At 44.4% G+C, this 15,951-nt stretch overlaps 1 protein-coding gene across 1 annotated transcript in view; it reads right to left on the reverse strand.

The window, feature by feature from the left end:
* The window catches only part of LOC126335853 (brachyurin-like), a 59,363-nt gene that overhangs the window by 31,707 nt on the left and 11,705 nt on the right, over positions 1-15,951 (reverse strand). Inside the window, exons 2-4 of the mRNA XM_049999324.1 lie at positions 13,299-13,356; positions 6,736-6,892; positions 40-209 (exon numbers count right to left, since the gene is read on the reverse strand). Coding sequence (XP_049855281.1) covers positions 40-209; positions 6,736-6,892; positions 13,299-13,356 — 385 coding nt within the window. The remainder of the gene's footprint in view (positions 1-39; positions 210-6,735; positions 6,893-13,298; positions 13,357-15,951) is intronic.

The raw sequence follows: 15,951 nt of genomic DNA on the forward strand, positions 1-15,951 counted from the left end.
AACAGAAACACGTTTGGACGTTAAAGTTTGGAACCTTACCGGTGAGCTCGACGTCCTGACCAAGGTTGATAACGGCGACGTCTCTGGTGATGTAGTAAGGATCGTACTGCTCGTGGACTATGGCTTCGGACGACGTGATGGTGATGCGGCCGGCCTCAGACGCCGAATCTGACCTTACGCCACCCAAGTAGATCCTCCATATCGACGCCCTAGGGACAAGGTGCTCTCTTATTGTTTGTGATGGTTCAGCAGTTTCTTTGTGGCACACTGTTGCTCATCTTATAGAAACTGAAGCACTGTAAAGGGAATTTTCACTGGGTTTTTTGGGGGAAGAGACCGGACAGCGAGGTCATCGGTCTCATCGGATTAGGGAAGGATGGGGAAGGAAGTCGACCATGCCCTGTCAAAGGACCCATCCCGGCATTTGCCTGGAGCGAATTAGGGAAATCACGGAAAACGTAAATCAGAATGGCCGGAAGCGGGAATGAACTGTCGTCCTCCCGAATGGAATATTCAGATCATATGAATATTTATTCTGGTTCCATCTGTGTAGGCACTGAACTGTTTTTCTACCTTTTCGTTCTTATCTTCTTCTTCATCACCAGCAGTATTTGGACTGGTTGGAAACTCTCCACCTAGATTTATTATAATCCAAGTTTCTTCAATTTAGCACAGTTACTGACTCCATTTTTCATGACTTATTTTAAAAATTGTCTTCTTTCTTTCCTTATAAAGCACCTTCTTCATATTTACAAGGGATCATCTATGGCATATGCACTTTCGTCTTTGTTTCCCTGCTTTCCTGAAAGTTGTTTTCATTGCCAATTACCTGAAGGATTTCAGTTTGGTAATTCTATTCTTCTGTTTTATCTTTAACAGGCATCTGAAATACCGTACCAAAAATGCTGTGGAAGATTTTACTTCTTCACACTGTGAATGTTCCACGGTTATACCGACTGGAAATGTCAACGGATTGAAAATTATACTCTGAGTGATTTCTTTAGAAGCGTTCTGGGTATATTGCCACTTCAACTTATAAAATACTTAAAATCTAAAATGTACAGACGTTTCGTCCGAGGTGCAGCAGTCCTCCTCAGGAAAAAGATTGCCCTGAGGAAAACTTCTGCAAACAACGGTATATTTTCGTATTTTATGCATTTTATAAGTTGACGAGGCAATACAACCAGAATGCTTTCAATAAGATTAACACCGTCTGTGGAAGCCTATGCGTTTATATCGATGCACAGTAAGTTTTCGGAAAGCCACTTATTTGCTAAGCTATTTCATGGGTAAATGGTGACTGGGTATCCAGTTACTGATCTGTAAGACAGTTTCGTTTTTATCAAAGAAAGCACGACATATGAAAAAACGATATTGTACAGCGTTGCCTAACGATGGTCTTGCAAACCGGAAGCCAGCTAATAATATAAATAAATACACTAGAATATACATGGTTTGATAAATGTAACCCCATCGTGGATTCAGGAGAGCGGGACAGCGGCTGGTCGATGAAATGTAGCAATTCTATACCAACAGCCGTTATAGCGATATTGTTTTATTAGGTAACCAGTTTCGACGTTCCAGTAACGTCATCTCCAGGCCCGTCGCATAAATGATATACCATTCGTACATGTGTAAGACAACACCAATATGGCTCAAATGGGTATAAGCATTATGGGACCTAACATCTGAGGTCATCAGTCTCCTAGACTTAAACCTAACTAACCTAAGGACATCACACACATCCATGCCCGAGGCAGGATTCGAACCTGCCACCATAGCAGCCATGCGGTTCCGAACTGAAGCGCCTAGAACCGCCCGACCACAGAGGCCTGCAAGGCACCAATACTCGTATCTGACTCCAAAGATATCGTAACCTTATGAGCATGTGTGAAGAGCTCATCGTTCGTGAGGGAATGTGTCCTACCTGAACGGAAGGACCGAGGGACGACTCCTAATGGTCGTTCACCGCTCCCTTCAGGTCTGTCTCGTTCTCGCCTCAGTCTCCTTCGGTTGGGCTCGTTGTTCGTTCCTCCAAAGATCTCGTTCGGTCGATCTCGTTCTTTTCCGAGTGGTCACATGTTCTTTTTGTCTAGCTGTGCCGTTCTACTTTCAATAGTTGTTCCTTCCGTTGAATGAGTTCACCTGCTCTTGTTCAGTTTCCAACCGTTATCGAAATTTTGACTTCTTTGTGTAGGCCGTTCACCGACCACTACAAGTACTTTATTATTTATTAATTTATTATGATTATTTATTGAAATTAACACAAGAAGTCCGATTCCTGGACCTCATTTGTTGAAAACAAAGTAACCATCTTTCCATTTTAGCTTTCGCAAACATCTATCAGTAGCAATATTTAAGTTTTTGTGTATGTACTGCTACTGTACATGATTCGTTTTCAAAGTTCTATATTTTCCAAAGTAATACATGTACAAATATGACTGAGCTTGAATAGAACAGCAAAGTGACCAAGTTTGCAGCGCACCCACCATATGGCGTTATTCGGATGCAGTGCCTTAACAAAACGATGACAGAACAAGAAAAGAGTTCTTGTGTATTGGAATATGCAACATGTTTAGAAGTTACAAGAGTCCAGGGTCCGTTTAGAAGGAGTTACGGAGAAGTGCCAGATAAACAGAGCATTGTGAGTTGGTATCGACGGTTTTGAGACGCTGGTTTCTCTGTAAACAGAACAGTACCGGTCGACTAAGTGTGCTGGATACAAGCGTGGAGAGGATGATGGACAGTTTCGTACGCAGTCCAAAAAGTAAACGGTCCTCGAACCTCGAATACCGCAGAAAGCTGTGTGGAAGACTTTGCGACGGTGGTTACTTTTCAAACCGTACCGCCTCAAGGTTATGCAACAATTAAAACTGGAATATGATGGCCCGCACCTTTAATTTTGCATCACAATGCAGGAAGCACTTGCGTATTAACATTTCACCTCCAAGCTGATATCCAGTAACGAAGAAATCTTCCTCTTATCTGGCAAGGTTAATCGGCGCGATGTGAAAATGTGGGGCACTGAACATCCTTATGAAATTATGTCGAATGAGAAAGATTCGGCGAAGGTTAAAGTTTTCTGTGCGGTGTCAGAGACGAAGCTGTTTTGGCCGTTTTTGTTCTATGTGAAGACTGTGACGGCTATCACTTACATCGATATGTTGAAGTTACGGTTGTTTCCACAACTGACAGGTGATTAAGAAAATTTGATCTTCCAACAAGACGGGGCATCTACTCACTGGACCATCAATATTCTTCGCTACCTAAACAACGAGCTTACGCATCGCTTTATTGGGCATACAGGTGTAAATGATATGAATGTGTTCCCTTGGACCTCCTGGTCGCCTGACCTAATGTCTTGCGATTTTTCCCTTTGGCGGTACGTTAAGCCGGCCACAGCGGCCGAGCGGTTCTAGGCGCTTCAGTCTGGAACCGCGCGACCACTAAGGTCGCAGGTTCGAATCCTGCCTCGGGCATGGATGTGTGTGATGTCCTTAGCTTAGTTAGGTTTAAGTAGCTCTACGTTCTAGGGGACTGATGACCTCGGATGTTAAGTCCCTTAGTGCTCAGAGCCATTTGAACCATTTGGTATGTTAAGGACCTTGTTTACGTACCCGCACTGCGAAGAATATTGGGATACCTCAGAAAACATATCAGTGCTACTCTGTTGACTAATAACAGGATGTTGCTACATAAGGTTTGGAACGAACTTGACTGCCGCTTGGACATGTGTCATGTGACCAGAGGGGCACTCATGGAACGTTTGTATCGAACAAAATGCAAACTTGTTGAATTTACGGTTTAATTCATGTATGAAACATAGTTGTATATGTAGTACGTAGGAAAATATACAACTCTGAAAGCGAATAAATTACCACCCTATATATTCTTAGAACGGTTAAAAAAGAAAATTTTGAAATAAAATTAAATGAATTTGTTAAAACAATCCCATGTACCGTACTCAGTTGTGAGTTTCTGAGATACAGCTGCTAATGTTTTGAAGGGATTAAATGATTGTCTGTGTACTTGGTGTTCATTGTGACTTGTTTTGGCTGAGCGAGTAACCAACTTCTTTACTGCAAATTTCGAAAATTCTGAACTCACTTCAGTTTTTACGTATATGGGATACTTATTTAACAACGGTTATCTTACAGAATTGCCTTCTTCGATTTCCTCCACCTCTATAGGCTTGAAGCTCTGTGTCTGAACATCAATTTGCTGAAGGAGTACGACGGACTTCTTAAAAGAACTAGATAAATTGACTTTAGAAAACTGGAAGGTTTCCGACCTGTGTCATGTGCAAAACATCTCCGGATCAACAACGACTTCTCCAACAGCTAGAGCAGAAGTTTTGTTACCGTAAACTCATAGGTTAGAATCTCTTTGGTAGTAACTTCTTTTACATTTACTTTAATTGCAAACATATCAACTACTTTTGAATTACAATTTTTTACCATATCGGAATTTTAAAGTTACATGCTTGCAGAGAATAATAGTGAATGAAAGCGCTTTCATCTTTTTTTGCAAGTACACAATTATTGTTCTTATTGGCAAATAACAGAAAACACTGGCATTTGGCAACAAAATAACACACACAACAGGAAATATTACGAGAAAATGAGGAGTACGTGTGGGCATATAGAGCAAACAATACACTGTAACAGGGACTAAAAATATCCAACGCCACCATAGATAAATTTAGCAAAGCAGCTTAACTTACCAGCTTAACTGCAAAGATTGCGATTCAGGATGTATAGGACAGACATATAGAAATTTCAGGACACGGTACTCGGGTTTCCCACAATGTATTAGGCATGGTAACGCGTTATGTTTTTGCCCAACTTTTGTATACAATATACTGCTATTAAAATTGCTACAACAAGAAGAAATGCAGATGATAAACGGGTATTCATTGGACAAATATATTATACTAGAACTGACATGTGATTACATTTTCAGGTAATTTGGGTGCATAGGTCCTGAGAAATCAGTACCCATAACAACCACCTCTGGCCGTAATAACGGCCTTGATACGCCTGGGCATTGAGTCAAACAGAGCTTGGATGGCGTGTACAGGTACAGCTGTCCATGCAGCTTCAACACGATACCACAGTTCATCAAGAATAGTGACTGGCGTATTGTGACGAGCCAGTTGCTCGGCCACCATTGACCAGACGTTTTCAGTTGGTGAGAGATCTGGAGAATGTACTGGCCAGGGCAGCAGTCGAACATTTTCTGTATCCAGAAAGGCCCGTGCAGGACCTGCAACATGCGGTCGTGCATTATCCTGCTGAAATGTAGGGTTTGGCAGGGATAGAATGAAGGGTAGAGCCACGGGTCGTAACGCATCTGAAATGTAACGTCCACTGTTCAAAGTGCCGCCAGTGCGAACAAGATGTGACCGAGACGTGTATGGCACCCCATATCACCACGCCGGGTGATACGTCAGCATAGCGATGACGAATACACGCTTCCAATGTGCGTTCACCGCGATACCGCCAAACACGGATGCGACCATCATGATGCTGTAAACAGAACCTGGATTCATCCGAAAAAATGACGTTTTACCATTCGTGCACGCAGGTTTGTCGTTGAGTACACCATCGCAGGCGCTCCTGTCTGTGATGCAGCGTCGGGGGTAACCGCAGACATGGTCTTGAAGCTGATAGTCCATGCTGCTGCAAACGTCCTACAACTATTCGTGCAGATGGTTGTTGTCTTGCAAACGTCCCCATCTTTTTACTCAGGGATCGAGACGTGAGTGCACGATCCGTTACAGCCATGCGGCTAAGATGCCTGTCATCTCCGCTGCTAGTAATAGGAGGCCCTTGGGATCCAGCACGGCGTTCCACATTACCCTTATGAACCCACCGATTCCATATTCTGCTAACAGTCATTGGATCTCGACCAACGCAAACACCAATGTGGCGATACGATAAACCGCAATCGCGATAGGTTACAATCCGACCTTATTGAAAGTCGGAAACGTGATGTTTCGCATTTCTCCTCCTTACACGAGGCATCACAGCAACCTTTCACCAGGGAACGCCGGTCAACTGCTGTTTGTGTGTGAGAAATCGGTTGGAAACTTTCCTCATGTCAGCATGTTGTAGGTGTCGCCACCGGTGCCAACCTTGTGTGAATGCCCTGAAAAGCTAATCATTTGCATATCACAGCATCTTCTTCCTGTTGGATAAATTTCGCGTCTGTAGCACGTCATCTTCGGAGTGTAGCAATTTTAATGGCCAGTAGTGTAAAATATGTAACGTCAATGGCGGTTTGTTTTGATTGCATTCACTTAAAAGCTTCAGTTATTTACACTGCGAAGATAGCAGAGAGCTCAGTATGTAACATAAATTTCAACTTGACGTATCCACCGGTTCCTGAGAAAGAGGTGTTTCAACAGTCGGACAGAGAGGCGGACATCACAGCGACACTATAACACTTCCGTTCTTAACCAACTAAGTCACGGAAAGCTACAAAAGAATGACACCTTTTACTTTTAATTATCGATCGTGTGAAACTGAATTACAGTTTGGTGCAGACATACACTATTGCTTAACTACATATTGAAGGAGCGGTCAATGTGTAATAATGGTCGGCTCCCGTGAAAGACCCGCTACCAGAGAACTAGTTCCCATCTGTACGTAGAACTGCAGTAAGCTTTCGTTAAGATGTTGAAACTGCCCTATCGTTGCTGGGACATTGTGACAGCTGGGCTGCAGTACTGACCCGTAGGCGCAGTGGGCGGCGCTGAGGAGCCAGCGCGGCGAGACGAGCGACCCGCCACAGAAGCTGGAGTAGTCGATGGTGAGCGCCGCCTGGTGCGGAAACTGGCCGCCCGCCGCCTCGCTGCCGCCCACGATGCGATGGCCGCCGTACGCCAGCGCTGCAACCAGTGCGCGACTGTGAGCCGACACATTCACGCACGGGCTGCTTTGTTCGTCTCTAGGGAGAATTAGAGCGTTTCTATCGTAAAACGCATGCAGATAGCGTAACAAGAAGGCATTGCTAAAACGTCAGGCAACATTCCTCACAGAGAGAGAAATAAAATGTGTTGTACGGACACTGGTCCATAAATTCTTTATCTCCGTGTTAGAGCTCATTTTGTACTTCTCTTCGTAACCAAACTAACAATGAGAAACGCAAAGAAACGGAACATACGCTGCAGTCATGGACTGTGTCGATGGTCCCGGCGGAGGTTCGAGTCCTCCCTCGGGCATGTGTGTGTGTGTGTGTTTGTCCTTAAGATAATTTAGGTTAAGTAGGGTGTAAGCTTAGGGACTGATGACCTTAGCGGTTAAGTCCTGTAACATTTCACACACATCTGAACAAACGGAACATGTCAGCATTGCAAGTAAAGTTCCCTTACATGAAATGTTCAAAATGCCCTCTAAGTTACAGGCTGAGACGTAAACTAGCATTGGCTACCTAGACTGTCGTAAGTAAGCGCAGACTACAGCAGTTTCCCAGTAGCTTCCTTCAGTTAAGATCGCAAATGTGTGACATGTACATCAGCTGTGTTGCATATCTACTGGGCTTTACCTCATGACGACCACTTTACTTAAGTATGCGATAAGTGTATCACAAGATTCCCCTACACACCGAAAGTGGTGAACCGTCTGGAAACTGAGTGAGGATATACACTATGTGATCAACAGTATCCGGACGCCTGGCTGAAAATAACTTACAAGTTCTTGGCGCCCTCCATCGGCAATGCTGGAATTAAATACGGCGTTGGCTCGCCCTTCGCCTTGATGACAGCATCCAATCTCGCAGGCATACGTTCAGTCAGGTTCTGGAAGGTTTATTGGGGAATGGCAGCCCATTCTTAAAGTAGTGCTGCACTGAGGAGAGGTATCGATGTCGGTCGGTGCGGCCTGGCACGAAGTAGGCGTTCCAAAACGTCCCAAAGGTGTTCTATAAGATTTAGATCAGGACTCTGAGCAGGCCAGTCCATTGCAGGGATTTATTGTCGTGTAACCACTCCGCCACAGGTCGTGCATTATGAACAGGTGCTCCATTGTGTTGTAAGATGCAATCGCCATCCCCGATTTGCTCTTCAAGAATGGGAAGCAAGAAGATGCTTAAAACATCAATGTAGGCCTGTCCTGTGACACACAAAACAACAAAGGGGTCCAAGCCCCCTCCATGAAAAACACGACCACTCCCCAACACCACCGCCTCCGAATTTTACTGCTGGCACTACACAGGCTGCCAGATGGCGTTCACCGGGCACTCGTCATACCCACACCCTGCCACCGGATCGCCACATTGTGTACCGTGATTAGTGACTCCACAAAACGTTTTTCCACTGTTCAGTCGCCTACGTTTACGCTCCTTACACCAAGCGAGGCGTCGTTTGCCATTTATCGGCGTAATGTGTGCCTTATGAGTAGCCGCTTGAGCAAGAGATGTCATAGTACTTGCAGTGGATCCTGATGCAGTTTGGTTTGGAATTCCTATTTGATGGTGTGGATAGATGTCTGCCTATCAAACATTTCGGCACTCTTCAACTGTCGGCGGTCTCTGTCAGTCAACAGACCAGGTCGGCCTGTCCGCTTTTGTGTTGTACGTGTCCCTTCACGCTTCCACTTCACTAGCACCTCGGATGCAGTGGACCTGGGGATGTTTAGGAGGCTGGAAATCTCGCGCACTCCCGAATGGCACTAGTGACGCCCAATCACCTGGCCGCGTTCGAAGGCCCTGAGCTCCGCAGACCGCCGCATTCTGCTCTCTCATGATATTTATTGACAACTGAGGTCGCTGGTATGGCGTATCTGGCAGTAGATGGCAGCACAATGCACCTAATATGACCACCGTTTGTTTTTGGCGGTGTCCTAATACTTTTGATCACGTAGTGTAACTTCTGCTCATATAGCTTAAATTTATCACACCCTAAACAGGCACATTTTAACTGGAAATGAGCATGTGAACAGGTGGTAGCTCACAGACCCACAGATCTCTGTGCGTTACCACATGTTGGTGCTTACAAGTGCTTGAACTTGCACGCACAGCGACCTTATTGGCTAACTTCAGTGTTAGAATTATTTCTCAACATAACCTCCCCTCCAACACCCTAAAAAACAGACTGTTTCTGACCATTCTATGTTTATTTACCAGATTATTTTTGCCTTGTCATCCTGTTTATCTGTGCATTACTGCCCTTGGGTTCAAATGGCTCTGAGCACTATGGGACTTATCATCTGAGGTCATCAGTCCCCTAGAACTTGGAACGACTTAAACCTAACTAACCTAAGGACATAACACACATCCAAGCCCGAGACAGGATTCGAATCTGCGACCGTAGCGGTCGCACGGTTCCAGATTATCTTTGGGAATCAGTAATGTATTTCAAAATGGGCTTATAAAATTTAACAAACAAGTAAAAAAACCATGTTTGTTCATTTTCAATGTTTCACCAAGAACCCACAAATGACTCAATTAAAATTATTTATTTATCAGCCTGCTGAATTTACTCTCTGAAACTTAAAGGTATCTGTCAGCATAGGTCGCCGACCAATTGCAGCAGACTTTTCATGTTCCAACTAATATAATTTTATGAACAAGTTCAAAGAATTCCTACCTCAACGATTTTGTTATACCTAACCAATAGTGGCTTCGTTTGCGAAGCAAAGAAGAAAATCTTTCCCACTACATGACGGGTTTCTAATCCCTGCCAACAAAAAGGCTTATACGTAGACACACTCAGAAAAGTGCGTCTTATATCTATATAATTATTGTGAGTTAATGAGAGACCCTGTTACTTGGATTTAAATGAACATTCCTTCATGACATGGCCACAGATAATGGCCCTTTCTCACGGTCTCAGATTCGGATTGCTAAATCTGGCTTTCAGGTTTTTATCTTTCCAAAAAGGATTCCTCCTAGTATCTCAAAAATTTTAGTTTTTACAGAATGTAGTCAGTCACCAGCATGCCTAGTGTACATAGATGAGACCCAGCGAGTTCACTGTCCTTTACCTGCTCAGATGCTGCTTTCAGAGCCGAACAAGTTTATGATACCCTAATCTTTCTAACTACCGTGTCACGAACCAGCTAAAGAAAGCTCCCAGGGCTGCATGAAATAACAGCTCTCACTCGCCAAAATAAAAGGAAAGGAGAAGAAAAAGCAATTAGCAATGAACTCATTGGCAGTAGCGAATACTGTCTGCAGTTTTCATAGCTTGTTAAGGAATGGACTATACTGACTACTGAGATGTTCATATTACATTATAAAGTAAACTGCGAGACAGTTTGATATAAACTGCCGTATAACACTTTGATGAGTGTTTATACGGCGTGGTTTTGGGTTAGTGTTATTATGAATGAAGGGAAGAGAGAGGGTGACACCCAGTCCGGGCATATAGCTTACTCCTTTGGAGGAGCATGAAGAGGGCCTCCATACTTAACGTACCCATCCGATGGGGGATCACCATCAACATTGTCACACGACCTCACTTCATGACGGGCTGCGGAAAGGTTAATATAATCCAGGACTGGCACAAAGACTGGTGATCGGTAACTCGATGCCACCATGATTTGAACCAGCTTACCTCCGAGTCGAGCACTACTGCAGAGGTGTGCGGTGATGACCCCGGCTACCTGGTCGAGTAGTGGTGTTTTATTCTTCCTGTAATCTAAATATTTATTGAAGTAGTTGTACCTTTGTGTCTAATTCAGGTTTGTCCTCCATCCAAATTTAAGCTTGAATTTCTCTTTCAACATGCATCAGAAAAGGTCTTAGTTTCGCTGATCATTTCAGGTTGGGATATATACTTCCTACACGCAAATCACTTTATTTCGGGCACGGGTCTATTGGCCATTGGTATCCTGGCGACCGAATTATTGATTGGAATGTAGTTTATTTAAAAGAGTACGTTTCTCGCTTCACAGAGGAATTCCGATACTTACTACTGTTGTAGTAAAAGTGACAATTCGAAATTTGACGTTGTAACCGCATATTTCTGAGATGTAAACAGCTTTATTTTACAGATGATGTACGAGGGCTATCTTGAAAATAGCCTTCATTAGTTTACTACTGCAAAGATAGCATCACACGTAAGTGGTCGGAAGTGGCAGTGGCGAGGCTGAAACATGGAGGGGTCACTGGAGGTGGCTGTGGAACCGTTAACATCAGAGTTGAGATCGTTATGGCTACCGGCGAACTCATAACCGGCACACACTTGCTTGCGAGAACGATGTGTTGATTCGCAAAAGGCAACAACATGTCAGTCGGACACCAGAACTAAGTGTCAGTCGTCTAGCTATCGTTGGAGCGAATCTTAGGAAGAAACATTTGGGACAGATAGTCTCTATGATCAGAAATGTCCGTATCAGGAAGTCTGTTTAAGAAATCTGGTCGCACACGGCCAGACAATGAAAGAATTGAAGATGAAGAGTGACAGCTATGCTCTTAAGATTTATGTTTCTTAGGTGTTGTTTACACAAATAATAGCAGAGAACAAGTTAATTGAGTTTTTTGAAATTTATCAGGTAATCGGTACGAAGCCAATTCCATATTGCCTGTTTGAAACCCAGGAAAGAGAAAACGCGAGAGAAACAACATAGAATACGTCTTTTGGTTCCGAAGCTCTAGTAGTAGCTCTGTTTTCAGACAAAATTACTGAGCTCCAGGTCCACCTATTACCCAAACAACCATTTTTATATAAACCCAAACAGGTTCTAGCATCTTTGGACACTCGTTGCTAGGTACTCGCTATTCAGTTCTGTTATATGCTACCACGTTTTGACCGAGTGAGGTGGCGCAGTGGTTAGCACACTGGACTCGCATTCGGGAGGACGACGGTTCAATCCCGTCTCCGGCCATCCTGATTTAGGTTTTCCGTGATTTCCCTAAATCGTTTCAGGCAAATGCCGGGATGGTTCCTTTGAAAGGGTACGGCCGATTTCCTTCCCAATCCTTCCCTAACCCGAGCTTGCGCTCCTTCTCTAATGACCTCGTTGTCGACGGGACGTTAAACACTAACTACCACCACCACCACGGTTTAAATAATTACGAGGGCATGCTGAAAAGTAATGCCTCCGAATTTTTATGTGAAAACTCTTAAAATTTTTTCAATAAAACGAACATTATTAACATCTTTATTCTTCCCCTCTACGTATTTGCAGCCCTCTGTCGCTAGAGGGATCCTTATTGCAGCGTCTAACATGGCGGTTTGTAACGTATGTCGATGCGTGAGAAACAGCGCGCTGCAGTCGAGTTTCGAATTCGAAGAATTGGGCCACACTTGGAGCACCTTCTCGTTCAGCCTGGTAGTACCAGACCACACGCGAGCGCTGCGACTTCTGTAACAATCCGAAGCATTGGGTCCACTGCCATCGATCATCCTCCACACAGTTCCGACTTGGCCCCATTCCACTTCCATCCGTTCCAAACATTTAAAGCTTGAAGCTCTTCACTTTGATAGTGCTGAAGCGGTGCAAGCAGAGACGACGTTGTGGCTCCGTCAAGGAAGTCAAACATTCTGCAGTGACGCTATCGACAAACTGGTCTCTCGTTGGGAGAAATGTGTTTGTCGCTGTGGTGACTATATTGAGAAATAACTATGCAGACATGAAGAATAACGATGCAGGATGTTAATAAAGTGTGTTTTATTTTAAAAAATTTGACTTTTAACGTAACAATCATTCCTTTTCAGCACAACCTCGTATTATTCTAACGAGATTAGACCTAACATAGTATTTGTTGTTGTTGTTATTACCTCGGTTTTTTTCTACATTGTTGAGTTACATTTCTGTATACTGGTAGCCTGTCACCTGCAATAAAGTGATGTTACTGTGAGTTTCGTTGCCGAGTTAAGAAATCACTTTATCCATAAACGTAATCCTGTTCCGTGAAAATATTTTGCGAGTGAGCGAACTTACAGATGTTTTTATTCGGTACAAACCAATGAAACAGAAGTTGTAGAAAAAAAAGAGCGTTGATTACCTTTCAAATGGTCGCGGTGTGGTTCTAGGCGCTGCAGTCTGGATCCGAGCGAACGGTACGGTAGCAGGTTCGAATCCTGCCTCGGGCATGCATGTGTGTGATGTCAGGTTAGTTAGGCTTAATTAGTTCTAAGTTCTAGGCGACTGATGACCTCAGAAGTTAAGTCGCATAGTGCTCAGAGCCATTCATCAGTCTCCTAGACTTAGAACTACTTAAACCTAACTAACCAAAGGAGATCACACACATCCATGCCCGAGGCAGGATACGAACCTACGACCGTAGCAGGAACACGGTTCCCGACTGAAGCGCCTAGAACCGCTCGGTCACAGCGGCCGGCTACTTACCTTTCGAGTGGGTTTTGTTGGAGGCAGCGGCGAGCTGGAGCCAAGGCGCCGCAGACACCTGCAACAACAGTGTGCAACGCATTCTTAAAATATTAAATTTAAACTGGCAAAGAGGTGAATTATCTGGTGACTGGAATAATAATGAAGCCAGCAAAAGAGTCAAACGAAAGAAATTGGACCGACCAATATCCTTCTTATCAAGCGACGTAAAAAGATTTGAACTGTTGTAACCTTACTTCTAAAGTGGCGAGTGGAATGGAAAGGTCTTTTTCCAAAAATACTGTACCACTAACAACATATGCATTCTAACCATCCACATCGAACTGATTTTTATAAAGAAGTCGTACATTATACTTTGTTTTTCTTCACGAATCCTGAAAAAAAAGAGTTACGATGAAATAACTGAAACATCTTTCCTTTAAAAATTTGTCTACATCACTAAAAATCGTTGTGAAGCACAGTTACAGTTAAAGACATTGTCTCACATCTTGATTTGGTTATAGGGCACCACCACCCCAATGAAATTTAATAAGTTGGGAAAACAAAAGGCGAAAGCTAATGTAAAATGTATCTTAGCGTGAACTAGCCGTCTGAAGATGAACCAATTGGTTCGAAACCGGTAACAGCGCTATTTAAACAAATAGCATTGTAAAAAGTCGCTGGTTGCTGTTTCCTTCTATGTAAGAGTCAAACTATAGTTATTATTATATTTCACACACGACTGCGTTCTTTCCTTTCCCATTGTTCAAAACATGTCTTCATGTCACGTTTGTTTGCATGGTCGTCTTCCGCAGCAGCTGTTAAAATCAGTTATTTCTGATTTCTGCATGTTGTTTCCCGAGAAAGTCAGGCACTAAATCTCCCCGTTTGAGTTTCGTTTTCTGTTGGAGGGAAAGAATATAACGATACTAAACTTCTCGACCAATGCTTACTAAGTGATCGGGTCTGATGGGACATTTGGTAGCGAAAGGCCGACCAGCAGCGTCGCTCAGTGTCTCATTATCAATACTAACTTAGTACTACTAGCATCTCGACTCTTTATTAGCAGAGTAAGTATATCGAGAGATAACACCAGTATCCATACAGTGCCGGAAAAAATTTAGTACACCTGGAAAGACGACTTCGATTTTGATTCGATGGTAGTAGATGTACTGATAATGGTTTTAGTGTCGTCCACTAACAGATAGCGTAGTGGCATAGCTATCAGAGTGCCATACCTGTCTATCCTTTGATAGGGAGTGCTCACAGTCAGAAGGCTCAGTGTGGTGTAAATGTGCAAACGTGCTTCCTGCAGCCGATTGTGCGAGTTTGAAAAAGGTCAAATTATGGCTTTCGGAGTGACGGGATGGTCCTTCCGGGAAATTGCCATACAAGCTGGACGTGCTGAATCAGTTGTCAACGACGCTGGTATCAGTGGTCACGTGACCATTCTCAGCCCGTAGACGAGGTTATGGACGTCCAAGCAGCACAAACGCCCGCCAGGATCGCCTTATTGTAACGACAGCAGTGGCGGATCGTACAATTGCTACAGCACGGATAAGAAGGCTTGCCGGCTCAACAAACATGTTAACACGAACTGTTGCGAACGAGATATTAGCAATGGGACTACGAATACACTTCCAACCCGTCTTCCGCTTACGCCACAGCATCAACGCGCTCGGCACTCCTGGAACAGTCAGAGGGTCACTTGGGAGATGGAATGGCCTTCATGCAAGTGACAGTCGTTTGCGCGTACGACATAGACCTGGCGATCGCTATCTCGTAGAGAGCATTCGTCCAAGACACACTGGCCGCACTACAGGCTTTACGGTCTGGGGTGCGATGAGCTGCAACTCCCATTCACCTTTGGTGTTTGTGGAGAGGACGCTAACCAGCGGACGGTACTTGCACAATGTTGTTAGACCCCTTCTTTTGGAGTTCTTACAACAGGAAGATGATTCGTTTTTCCAACAGGATTGTGCTCGTCCGCACCCTGCCCATGAGACTCAACGTCCGCTGTGAAACGTATAGTAACTTTTTTGGCAGCACGATTCCGGACTTGCATCCAGTCGAGAACGTGTAGGATTTGATGGAAAGAGAAGTGACTCATGTGGCTGGTCAGCCAACAACTCTTACATAACGACGTGAACAGGGCGACCAGGCATGGCATAACGTATCCAAGGACAGTATTCGTCATCTCTACGGTCGACTGCATCGCGTGAGTCAGCGCTTGCATTGCTGCCCGTGGATACTACAGCATGTAATAATGGTGAGCCGTGCATGGCTCGTGTTCCTACCGTTTATTTACTTGACATCTTGTCTTTGCGCTACTGCTGTCCCACTTCTTATTCGATTTACTGGCGTTACTAAGTTGCTGGCTTGCCTGCCCCTGAGTGGCAGCAGCAGTGCTTATCGATAAGAACACTGTCGTACTATCTTTGGAGCGACCGCTAGTATTTCCGGGTCGTCGTGTGCCCGGAGTTGGGTCGGGACGGAGCTGCAGTGAGGTCCGGACAACCATGACTCGCCCGGCCGTTGCCGACACCCATGATTTCAGTGGGGACGACCTTGACTGGTCGTTCGGTCGGTCGTCTCATAGGACGACGTGTATTTGGTTGCCGACCTCTTCTGGGTTCTCCGTGAGTGTCGACTTGTGATTCCCCCTTGTTGTTCC

The sequence above is a fragment of the Schistocerca gregaria genome, chromosome 2 (assembly GCF_023897955.1).
Source record: "Schistocerca gregaria isolate iqSchGreg1 chromosome 2, iqSchGreg1.2, whole genome shotgun sequence".
Lineage (NCBI taxonomy): Eukaryota > Metazoa > Arthropoda > Insecta > Orthoptera > Acrididae > Schistocerca > Schistocerca gregaria.